At 48.1% G+C, this 12,357-nt stretch overlaps 1 protein-coding gene across 1 annotated transcript; it reads right to left on the minus strand.

Moving 5' to 3' along the window:
• Positions 1-335: 335 nt before the first annotated feature.
• Positions 336-11,374, minus strand: kdm5bb (lysine (K)-specific demethylase 5Bb). Its single transcript, XM_057042204.1, has 28 exons — positions 11,032-11,374; positions 9,559-9,636; positions 9,196-9,318; positions 8,947-9,117; positions 8,551-8,607; positions 8,048-8,203; positions 7,485-7,578; positions 7,243-7,361; positions 6,997-7,155; positions 6,792-6,911; positions 6,553-6,711; positions 6,285-6,466; positions 6,032-6,194; positions 5,831-5,950; positions 5,522-5,716; positions 5,256-5,437; positions 5,054-5,178; positions 4,817-4,967; positions 4,602-4,716; positions 4,009-4,364; positions 3,176-3,314; positions 2,915-3,094; positions 2,666-2,824; positions 2,090-2,575; positions 1,931-2,015; positions 1,661-1,860; positions 1,329-1,583; positions 336-1,168 (listed from the first exon to the last, which is right to left on the minus strand). Exons 1-28 carry the CDS (start codon positions 11,182-11,184, stop codon positions 1,031-1,033), a joined length of 4,620 nt encoding a protein of 1,539 aa, XP_056898184.1. The 5' UTR covers positions 11,185-11,374; the 3' UTR covers positions 336-1,030.
• Positions 11,375-12,357: the final 983 nt, after the last annotated feature.

A 12,357-nucleotide genomic window follows, 5' to 3' on the forward strand; every position in this document is an offset into this window, starting at 1 on the left:
AAAACCTAAAGACTATTAAATACATAAACACATCCTGGCAATTTGAATAGGTTCTCTGTTTGCATTTACATAAAAATAGCACGAAAAAAACTGAATTAGCCTCTGCAGGAATGAAATAGTCGTACATAAAGTCCATATCGATACATGTACCGTTTAAACAGGTTTGTCTGTCTTCTACTTAGTTCCTCTGTCTTTCCCCCTTGAGTTCTACGAATATAGACGCTTTTAAGAATTAAAATTAATTATTTTCTGAGCAGGAAAACTCAAGAACGCACACAGGTCAGATTATGTAAAATGCTGACATCTAGTGGCTTCCAGTGAAAATACACCAAATCTCCATAGAACAAACGGGATTTATTCCACAATAAACGTCTAACATCTTCAGCTCCCCCAAAGTGGCCTTCGCTGTGGTGTTACATCTCAGCGACGTCCTGCCACTTCGCCTTCCTGAATCACGCCGTATCTTTAGCTCCCTGCACGTCGCCGAACCGCCCACAGAGAGCAAACAATGCAAGTCAATTCAGACAAAAAACTTATTGCTCAGATAAATAAAACTACTCTACAAAAAAAAAAGGATAAAGTTACAATTAGATGCTCGTACAAAACAAAAAGTGTCAAAAAAAACCCAAACAAACCTGGGGCTTGTTATGAAAATTCTGACTTTTGTCTGTTTTAACATGCAAGGAGGTTCCAGAGAAGAGTTCAAAGCCACAGTTCACCCTGTACTGGGAGTGACACGTTTTAAGACTCCTTTGCACCGGCGTACTGGAATCCCATGCAGCACACTTCATATCCTGTTTGTCTGATTCAGTTAGACATCCACAAACAATTCTGAAAAATGAAATATATAATATATATATGTAAAAATACAAGAAAAAACTAAACATTATAGTTCTGGACAACAAGTCACAGAGGAGATAGCACCGTTGTTACAAAAGAAGGGGAATGGAGGGCGGGGAGAGTACGGGATCAGTGACACATCCAGAGTGTTGGCTCCAACAAACGGAAAAGAAAATCTGCATCTTCCGCTTCACTTCCTCGTGTGTCCGTCGCTCAGCGTGCACCCGACACAAATGTAGTCCTCCTTCTCGGCCATCTCGGCCGAAACGCCCACGCACACCTGGTGGAACCACTGGTTACAGCTGCCGTCACACTGGACCCAGTCCACCTGCAGGCGACAGCACAGCAGCCTCATTCTCAACATCCTCCCACCATCTAAGCTCATTTGTGTCGCGCCGGGATTTGTCCTGGCAGCTTTTCTCCTCCGTTTGCATCAGTGGACGTGGTGATTTTTAATCAGCCACGAACTGATGTCTTATTTCTCTCACCTCGTCTCCCTCTGGCTGCTGACATCTCTCAGCTGGACATGTGACCATTTCTTCATCCGAGTCATCGGACTGAGAGAAATCAGAGCGCGGAGATGAAGAGGTGGAGGCTGCCCTGCGTTGAAGGTTCTTTTTATTCATCTTCTGTCTCTTATGCGTGTGCTTTTTGTCCCTCCTTCCTTCCGTGTCCAAATCCTCCCTGTCCAGATGCCGCTTTGCTTTCTTTTCTGAGGCGTCCCTCACACCAGCAGCGCCATCCTTCGAACATACAAAGACAGTGCAAATTAAAGCTAATTGGCACGTGTGAAATGATTGATCTGGGAGGCCGACGGTACCTGGTGATTGTTTCCCTGAGAGTTGAAATGCATGTGTGGACTGCAGTCTGTGGGCTCGGTCTGAGGCGGTGACGTGCATCTGTCCGTGTGCAAGCTGCTGGCTCTGTCCAGTAAAATGCTGTAGAGGTTCTGGACCTCTGGCAGAGACACCTGCAGCAGGAGCCCCTCCACCATCAGCTCCTCCAGATCCTGACTTAGACCTGTCCCACAGACAACCAATGATCTACCGCACAGGCCGTGTTTCACCATAAAGGTTAAAGTGACACTGACCCTGCAGTGGGATGCACCTCTGCTCGGTATAAAAGACCGTTTGACCGTGGTCGGTCCTGGTCCACTCTGGTGTCAAACACGGGGCCTGGAAACAAAACAAGCCGTGACCTCACACCTCCTCAACCCACTCAAAGAGTGCCGCCCCAGAAGAGGCCTGACCTGAGTGTTGTTGTGAGAGATGTGGCTGCCTGATGCCCAGCATGTTAGCGTGGGAGGAGTTGCTGGTCTCTCTTCAAGTTCTGGCAGGTTATAAGACAGCAACATCTCCTGCATCCGCTGCTGCCAGCTAAGTGTCCTCTCCACCAGATGGTGCAGCGCTTCGCCCTCTGGCAGCCGCACCCCCGTGTGCTGCAGAGACGCCAGCAGGGCGAGGACTTTGTTCAGAGGGGGCTTTCCAGATCGCCGGCAGTGCGGACAGAGCCACGGCCACGCTTCGCAAGAGTCCGACAGGTCTCGGACACACACGCTGTGGAAGGCGTCCCTGCAGAGCTCGCACTGCAGCATGGCGCCCATGGGCGCCTTCTGACAGACACACACCCTCAGGTCCATACACTCTGCTGTGGGAAGGAGCTTTGACTCATTTGCTGCCCTGAGATTAGCGAAAGCCTCCATCTCCCTCAACCGGAGCTCCTCCAGAGTTGCCATCTGGTGATTAAAACAGAACATCCTTTTTTTAGCGACACCTCAAACCCCCGAATGAGGACGTTCAGCCAGTCCCATTCCAGCGAAGCTTACTGTAGAGGTAGAATCCTTGGTCTCTGAAAGCACTTTTTCCACGTCACTGAGAGAGTTGATCCTCGTTTTCTTTTTGCTGCTTTTAGGCGATTCTTTTCCTTTCTTAGCTTTTCTCTTTGGAGAAGATGCCTGTCCGACTTCACATTTTGGACACAAAACCTGCACAAAAACAGTCGTATGTTACCAATTGTCATTAAAAAAAACCTCCCGGTGCTTCCATTTAATCCAATAATTGATGTGGTTTTTCACCTCAAGTAAAGTGAGATTAGAATCTTTCCGGAGGAATAATGTAGCTGCAGATTCTTTCCACGTGTGAACCTCGGCCATCAGAGACTCCAGCCTGTCTAAGGGCTCCAGGTGCACTTGGATGGCCTGTCCTCGCAGCACCGCGTCGGAGAGGCCGTCCAGCATCAGCTCCCCACCGCCGGCCTGAGAGAAGCAGGTTAAAATTGGATTAATTGATGATGTAGCGAACGGTAACGGGGGAAAATCACAGGCGCCAGCTTTAACCTGGAGCTCTTCCGCCTCCTGAAGCCACTCTCGAGCTTTTCTGACGGCGTCTTTGAGGAGAAGACAGTTTGGGAGGTAGGCAGGGACGATAGACGCCTTCTCAGCAGCAGCATGAAGGGTCTCGATGGAGTGTGGTGGTCTGTGGAGGGCAGAGAAGCTAATGACACGCTACAGGTAACACGATGCACCCCAGTTATACATCACTACAGGAAATTTACAGGCATCTTCAGTGGTTTTTTTAAATGCAAAACAAATAGTTTCAAATGTTCAGAACAGTTTTTTCATCATAATTTAACATCTTTATTCGTGAAAAAAAAAACATAAAAAAGGAAAAACCCTCAACATGGAAAATGACTTGTACAAATAATCCCACAAAATATAAAAGAAGACATTTTGGTGACATGAAAACCTGAAGCAGCCAAAAACGTGACAGAAAATTGTTCTAAAAACCCAGATCTGAAATGAGTTTGTTTTGTTTTGTTTTAAATGGAGATAAAATTGCTCATTCCTGACAGCCATGCCGTTAAAACCTTGGAAAAGCACTCGTAGCAGTCATTATTGAACAATATCACATGAATGAGGGCAGAACTAAATATGATGCTCACTCTGTTGTTGATCTTGTTGAATAGTCTAGCAGCAGCATTTGCACTAGCTGTAATTAAAATGAAGCAAAATCAAAAGCACTGATTTCACATTATGTTCTCCACTTACAATGGGTGCTAACACCTTGGCCGTTACAATTAAGACGGTTAGAACACAGTCGCTGGTTGTTTGGGAGTGCTTTGGAAACGCTACCGTCTCGTGATACTTGTGATTGACCACTTCCTCCTCACCTGGCCTTCAGCAGACTGCTCGCTTTGTCTTCCCAGTGCTCGGACACGGTCAGCAGCTCCTGCAAATGCGCCATAGCCTTCTCCACAGAGGGATGAGGAGCCAGTCCCACTCCCTGGTCGATGAGCCTCCTCATGGTCTCCAGCGTCAGGGTGGCGGGCTGAGCGCTGGCCTGCTGGACTCCCTCCAGCCAGCGTGCCTGTTCCAGCCTCACTCGCAACCGCGGCAGCTCGGGAAGCTCCACGTCAAAGTCAAAGCTGACGTCCAGCAAGCTCTGGATCTCAGCAACGCTGGGAACTTCATCCGCCAGCACCTTCTCGCTGTGCTGCTGGAAATCTTCAACGCGATTCAAGAGCTCCTGTGGTTCAGTCAAAAGTTTTGATTTGAGATTTTAAAACGTCTAAAGAGGCAGGTTAGGAGGTGCAGGGGCTGAGCTCAAGACATAATATGGTAATTATTAGCATGTTAATTATTTCTAAAGCACATATGATAGTGTCACAGTAGTATCATATGCTGAACTGATACAAGTCAGGATTGGCTTTATGGTTGGACTTTGCTCTCCAACATTAACGGGATGCATTTCTCCACAGCCTACCTTCAATAACGGGGCCTGCGGGAGACTGCAGGGGAGGTTATACAGCTGCCTCACAAATGAACTCAGCTCCTCCACAGTCAGCTGGCTGCAGGACTTGCCATTTCCACATCGATACCTAAGAGGGAGCATCCATTAATGTAAGGAACTGGACCATTAAAAGCCTTTTCTGACATGGGAATGGAAAATATCCCTACACTTGTGTATACTCATCCTACCTGGTCTGCCTCTTGCCATTTAATAGCTGCTGAGCCACTGAGGAACACTTCTCTGCATCCTGCGTGACCATTCGTAGCCGACGCAGCAGGTCGTTGTCAGGGAACGTCTTGGACTCGGATTCAGCAAGAAGGGTGCGGAACACTGGCAGACCTGAAAAGTGAATACATGATTATTCATTTGATTCTTTTCTAAATTCATTAAAATGTTTTTTTTCCCCCATTGCATTGTGCATTTACCTTTCTTCTTCTCCAGTTTCGCCTCCAGCGTCTCCAGCACCAGAGAGGCCCAATCATCATAGAGCTCCGCTCGCTTCTTCACAGCAGTCATCATGGGGACGAGGTCATCCAGTGTGTATCTGTAACTGCACGAAGAACACAATGAGGTCAGGACACCCCCAAACCAGAATAGTGGGTGCATAGTGACTTTACGCAGGATTACTTCAGTGTGTAGTTGCTGACGGGGCAGGAGCAAAGGTCAGTGATGTGGTACAGACAGACCAGTACCCCCGGGCTGCAGGGACAGGTGACGGCCGACAGGTAGCAGGTGGTTCTGCATTTGGCACACTGTCGCTCGTCATCCTGGAGGTGGTCGTATTTGGCTTCCTGACACTGAGACACTCCCTGACAGTATCAAACAGCAGCACATTGTGGTGAAGGCAAATCGTTATCACGTGCAACTGCCATACAGTATTTGCACTATCCTACCATTGTTTTCACTTTCTCCCTCAGTGTGTCCTCGTCCTGAATCATGGCCACCATGTCCTTGTGGACAGCCGAAGCCAGGACCACATCCAGCGTCTCTGCTTTGGAGGCCATGTTGCAAACCATCTCGTCATGGGAGAAAACGTTGTACCGGTGCAGCATACGATAATGGTCGACACACTGTCTGCCGAGAGGCATCTGGAACAACATTACGAGGGGTTATGAGGAGAAGAAATGACCCCCCATCAGAACCACAGCCTTTAAAAGTTAGTTAGCATCATAACGTGCCCTGAACACAAATAAAATAAATACCCAATCCACGGTGCAAAAGTTGACTGCTTCAGCAAAGTTAAAGCCCTGGTTGAAGCCGCTGTGGTAGGCGCGAGGAAACGTGATGACAAATTCCCCAGCACATTGGTTTGTCCTGTAAATCTGAAGGACAGCAGCAAGAGGACGGGCTGATAATCTGCACCACTGTGGAAACATCACAGAATGAAGCTTGTTGACGCCTACTGGGACTCCGTGGGCCATCAGGGTGTTGGGGTTCATGATGGTGACCAGCTGGTGCAGTAAGTCAGGCTGAGACTCAAACAGCTCTGGGGCCAGTTTCCGCATCACCTCCTCCAGTTGCTCTGCAGCAAAGCCAGGAGCTCCGTACCAGGTTTTGGGCTCCCCCCTTCAGGTGACATTTAACATATTCAACTTTAAATAAAGTCCCCACCTGATGTCTTCCAATGAAAGGTAGCAAAGGAATATGACTAACTACCAGTGGAGGTAGTTGATGGAGTAGCTCCAGTGATCCTCGATGTGCCAGCAGAAGGAGGAGAAACACATGCCGACATAAAGCCACGGAAGTGTCATCCCACAGATGTCAGCCGTCACGTGGGTCAACACAGAACGGTTCATCATGGCCAAGTTGTTCAGGTTCCAGCCACACTGGAGGTATTTCTGCATGACGGACAGAATAATCCACCAGCAATCCCGTGTTTAATCGGATGAAGCCATCAGCAAAATGTATGATATTAGAAGCATACCTCATCAGCCGGAGAAACCTTGAATTTCCCATTGGGAATGGGGAACCCGCTCCCAAACTCCTTTGATGCAATATCCGCTCCGTATTCTACAGTAACGTCTTCGTCGATGGCTCCCACCAAACGCCAGAATTCTTTCTCCACCAGCTCCGTGGGCACCATCTGCAACGGACACAAAAGACACGTGAACATTTTATAGAACAGAAGACGACGCCGCGCGGTTTAAAAACGTCAGCACTAACATGAACTGGCATGTTGAAGTAATCGGACTTGAACGCGTCGGCCATTTGCCCAAATGCACGCAGGGAATAATCCCTGAATGCCTGCTCGAAGCCAAACGCCTCCTGAGGTTTGCAACATTCCTAGAGGTGGAATGGAAAAATAAGGAGAATTATTGAGGCGTGGTGGCGCGTCTCTCATGACTCGGGTTATTTGCCGTATCCTAACCTGAGCCAAGCACTTGGGGCACCTCCAGTCTCCTTTAGGGACGTCGTTCAGAGGAGGGATCAGGCAGAAAGTGTGGTAGCTGTCGTCACAGCCGTCGCACAGTAACAGACGGTCCTCTTCTCCACCACTGCCACAAACCAGACACACCACCAGATCCACCTGCAGAGGAGAGCAGCCGCGACCGCCAGCACCTTCAGTCACCGCGAACGCCACAGCCACGGGGCTGGAAAAGACGATCCAACTCACTGGACTGGGAAGAATGGGAGGGATGAATTTCTTGTACCGGGACTTGAATTTGTCAGCATCAATTGTTGGTTCCTTAATTTCAACTGGTTCCTGTTTCACCAGAATAGGAATCTCTTTTTCTGCAAGACAACAGAAAAACGTGTCCGTTTGAAAAGTGATAATGGTGATGTGCTATACCGGTAAATGTAAAACAGAAGTGGAACAGAGAGACTGTGATAAAGTTACTGGAATGCGTGCCTGACCTGGTTCTGGCTTCACGACTAAAGAGCCCATCCTCCGCCGCAGGTTTGGTTTACTGTCACCGGGCTCACCTGGTTCAGTCTTCACACAGCTGGCCTGAAACACCAGAAATGAAACTGACATCTCAGTTCAGTGTTGCACAGGACAACAAAGGCTACACGTGGTTAATGTGGTATTTATAGAACTGGCTAGCTGCGGCGCCAGCAGCTTTTGTCTCTCTTTGTCTTCGACGTGCTTCGTTGCCACGTAGAGACCGGACATGCTTGTTTGTGCATCCTGAACTGGTTTGGTAAAGTGAAACAACAAGTGCGTCTGTTTAAAGAAAGGCTCTGAGAATCTTTGGAGGCCAGTGAGACTTGAGATGACCCGAGTGACTTTGACAGTTTTGTCAAGAGACGTTGACATAGAAAACTTAAAAAAAAGCCCACATGATCACTTGATAAAACTAAAGCCAATCACAGGAGTGAGAGCTCAAGGAGAAGCCTGAGAAACTGCAATCAGATGTATCAGGAAGCTTACTGGTGTTGCTCCGTATGCCATCTCGTGTCTTTTCATGTCTACCCACCTCACACTTCATTCGTTTGGCTCTGCGAGCGCTGGGGCAGCTGTCAGGGGTCTGGGCAGGCTGCGTCTGAGCCTCCTCCTGCAATTTGAGGTCCTTTGTGTCCAGGTTCTCGGTGTTTCCTGGACTCTGCAGTTGCTGGTTGGGCTTTTGAACACACTAAAAAAAAAAGGAAACAATATGTCAGCTATTTTTAAAAACAACAAACTGGCCATTAATGTAAAACCAATGGTTGTGCCTCGCCTAACAAGAAATCCCTGAATGTTATAATGAGGGGTGACTCGATGCTACACAGGGACACGGCAGGTTAGCTGTTGTAAACAGTCAGAATATTATCAGTCTACACTGGAAGGGGCGGTTTCGGTATGAGGCCAGCTCATCACCGGTAATACGGGTTGAATTCCCAATACCGTTCGAGCGAATGCAACAGCTGACAGGACTGAAAGCACACACATGCACCGAGGCAAGGAAGGCGAGCGGCTTCTGACGGACACACACACACATACCTTTTCAGGTTCAGGATCAGCCTCCAAACTCATCTGTTTGGAAGCTGCCTCTGGGGCCTGAGGCAAGAGAGAGCTTGGGTAATTATACAATTTAGAGTGACCTGAGCAAAAGGTCACACAGCACCAAGCCCACAATATTAAATACTGGAGCGCAAAAAGCTGCTAAGCAGAGCCGGACGGGACACCGGGAGATAGATCCGCCCCTGGAATGTCGGTCGGACGACTTTCCCAGACTCAATTATTAAAACATCTACTTTCACATGAAAGGAAACACATTTAGGTAGATGCAAATAAAAAAAAGGTGCAAATTCTGATAACATTTGGACAGAAGGATGGAGACAGACGACCACACGTGTCCAGGAATAAAATATGCTGCTACATATGTGTGCAACTGACCAGCAGGTTTGCTCCGCTCTGGAACAGGTTGTAGGGATAGAGGATTTTCTCATAATGCCCCCGCAGGTGAGACCCAACAGCTTTCCCGGGGGCAAAACCCATTTGTACAGCAATCTTGGTCCATCTCCTGTCCTGACACACGATGTCAAACCCGCCCTCATCTGCAACCAACTGGGGACAGACAGGACACGTCAGTGGGCAGATAATTAAAAATAAAGACAGAAATCTATAGTGATAGGGACAAACAACCTTGTTTAACTTGTATAAATCCAAAATCTTCCGCTCCACATGAGGAATCTTCAGGGTACAGCCTTGCAAATCCCAGAATTTAGCAATCTGGTCCAAGAAGTTGAGCTTGACTCTGGTCTGTGCCTGCCAGCAAAAAAAAAGAAGAGGTATTAAAATAAATGGTGATGAATGAGACCTGTTGATAACAGGTTAGTGTTGTTTTTTGGGATTGACAGTCTATGCCTTAATAATTACCCACCGGCAGGCCATTTCTAAATTCTGATTGGTTGTTATGAAAGATCAAAACAAGCCGATATCAACAGCACTTTAGAAGATAATTAGGACTGTGACATAATCGCCGACGGACGAATGAACAAAACTCACCTCGAGCTCGTTCAGCCTCTGGATTCGTGGAACAAAGTGAAGTTTGTCAACGTCACAAGCAAACGGAGGCTGCCAACCCTAAAAAAATCAACATAAAAATGCATAAAGTGGTCATGATGACAGGTAACAGACCTTCAGTGACATCATTTTTAGATAAGATACAGTCCGAACAGAGAATATAGTGAAAAAAATCAACAAAATACAGGCTGGATTTAGAAGCACTTTTAGTTATTGTGGAACATCCATCAAATAGTCAAAAGTTGGTGCAAATTCTCAAGCTCACAGGTCTCAATAGCTAACTGCTGGGATTTAAACTGACATTAACCAGGACAATCAAAGTCCAGTTTCTGCAGATTGGAGCAGTTACCAAAGAGGCAAAATACCGAGGCCTGCAGGGAGGAGGGGGGTGGGGGGCAGGGCCCCTTCTCCATTCAATTAACACAATCAGCTCAGGCTGGCAATCAGGAGATATCATCCAACACAAAGAAACCTATGTTTTTAATTCACGGTCCACATCCCCAGCATGGCACACAAAATGGCCAGATGGAAACCAGCTCACTTCACCACAAAGCCAACATGGAGGACAACACCCTGCACCAGGGACTCGCAAATAAAGTCATCAGCGACTAACTTTGTCTGCGCAAAAGTGCCTCGGCTCTGCAGCGGGTTCAAATGAGCGGGTTAAACCGGGACCGAAGCGGCCGGAACCGTTTGGATCACACCAATATTGGGCTTCACGTGAATCCGACACGGTGAATTTCTCGTCCCGTTTGTGGGAGCAGAATCACTCGGCCGCTGGCTGATAAAGCGGCATTAAATTGGCAGGAGCCACGACAGACGAGCCCTTGTCCACGTTAAGTCCACGTTAAGTCTCCAGGAAATGGCCCTTTGACCGTGAAATGATGGGACGAGACACCGTCACGTCCACCGTGGGACCCAACTCCCATCAGGATGCTCGCTACCGTGCAACCCGCCACTAATGTCATCTGTAGGGCTTCCAGGACGTTAAAGGGCAGCGGGGGGGGGACAAAAGTTAACCATGGAGACCATCTCTAGACGACAAGTTCTTCCTCCAGGCGGTGGAGGGCTTCCGCATCGCCTCCTGTGTCAAAGCTAAGCGGTGACAGGTTGGTCGGGGAGCCGCTAGCTAACGTTAGCCTCTTTGCTAACCCGATGGCCGGACAATGTTTTGTTGATCCGCGACGCACCGCCGTCAAAATCAACTTTTGGCGGTTCGATGCGTCCGAATCGGGGCCGACTGGCCGCCAGAAGAGCCGAACACCGAAACCACGGCGTCGGCTGTTGCTTAAAAACTGCGAGCCGCCTCCGGTTGACAGTACAAAGAATGAACGTTGCCGTGTATCCGCCATGTTGAAGCGTCCCTTTAAATCCAACCACTCGGTCCATCCGAAGCCGTCTTAACGGGGCTCCGATCCAGCATCCCGTCTCGTTAACACCCGTTCTAGCACTCACCGGGGGCGGCCGCACTTTGCAAATCCCGGTTTTCTCAGCGATGGGTCGGATCTTATTGATGAACGCATACGGATCTTTGAATTCTTCCCAGCTGGGTTCGAAGACCGGGCACTCCGGAGGAGGCTTGAACTCGTCCGGCCGAGGCTGGCTCATGGCTTCGGGGCGACCCGCAGCTAGCTCGGACAGGGCAGCTCACCGGCGTGACAACAGGGGGGCGAAGAGTTGTTTAAATCCCGCTGGTGTGCCGTCGGATTCGGTGGTATTCAACCGTCGGAGGAGGCAGCTTACACACAAACACACGCACACACGCTCGCACACACACATCGATGCACAGTGAGGAGAATGTTCCAAGGCAGTGAGCACGTCCGCTTAAAAAACTAGACACCACACGCTCCTCACTGATGCCTGTGTGGTTTCCAAGTTTCCGCCAAAAAAATGTTTATTATCATGTAATTAATGAGTGAAACAAAGCGGTGGTTTCCACTTAATTCCGCGTTGCATATAATACTTTTTGTTGGTGGTGGGGGGGTATTCCTGTTTTAAGTGACGGCCCATGTTATATAAATAGATAATTCTATAGATTTCACGTCTAAATATGATAAATAAATGAAACTTTGGTGATTAGAATTGGTTTTGTGAGATTAATGGGAAACGACGCGACCTTCAAACAGTTTGCAACAGCACATGATCAAAACGAGACTGATAATTAATCGATACATATGACATAACTACGTCTGCGGGATTTGTACTAGAAAATCTAAATGAAGCTTGTCTCTAACAATAGCAAAAGCTGTCAGAAAACGTTATCAAACTCCACACATCAACAAATGGTAAATTCAGGCCGTTTTTGGTGCTTGTCCATCATAATAGAATTATGTCACGGATGACATCATACCAACGGTGGAAACTCTTTTCCATTTTAACATATTTCAGTGACAGCTTTGACCTCAATGCGACTCCTATTGCAGTAAAACTGCAGAAATATTTCAGGAAACAGCAGTTTGTGGAGACAAGTCTCTCCATATTGGACTATCTTGTGTTTACACTTGGGCGGATGAATACAAGCAGGTGACACCTTCACGGCTACCGGAACTCGCTGTTTAAATAGCCTGGATGTGCGCTCTGATTGGTGGTTCCGGCTCTTAATCTACACCAACGTCAACTGTTCTGCAGAAGAACCATCAGAACCTGGGCCAGGTCGTGTTCCTGGACCCGGGTCACGGTGTCAGAACCGTCCTGGAAAAAGAAATGAAGAGGCGAGTAGCCTGTGTGCAGCCCAAACCAAAGCTACAACCACTATCTGTGTGTTTCTGTCTCTATATTTTG

This window comes from Takifugu flavidus, chromosome 8 (genome assembly GCF_003711565.1).
Source record: "Takifugu flavidus isolate HTHZ2018 chromosome 8, ASM371156v2, whole genome shotgun sequence".
Taxonomy (NCBI): Eukaryota; Metazoa; Chordata; class Actinopteri; order Tetraodontiformes; family Tetraodontidae; genus Takifugu; species Takifugu flavidus.

Excerpts from the sequence above, each read along its gene's own strand:
- kdm5bb (XM_057042204.1), bottom strand. The coding sequence starts at position 11,184 with ATGAGCCAGCCTCGGCCGGACGAGTTCAAGCCTCCTCCGGAGTGCCCG. Across the intron at positions 8,204-8,550 it reads CTGATCCTGAACCTGAAAAG|TGTGTTCAAAAGCCCAACCA; the intron begins GTATGTGTGTGT and ends TTTTTTTTTTAG. Across the intron at positions 6,195-6,284 it reads TCCATCAACTACCTCCACTG|GGGGGAGCCCAAAACCTGGT; the intron begins GTAGTTAGTCAT and ends TGTCACCTGAAG.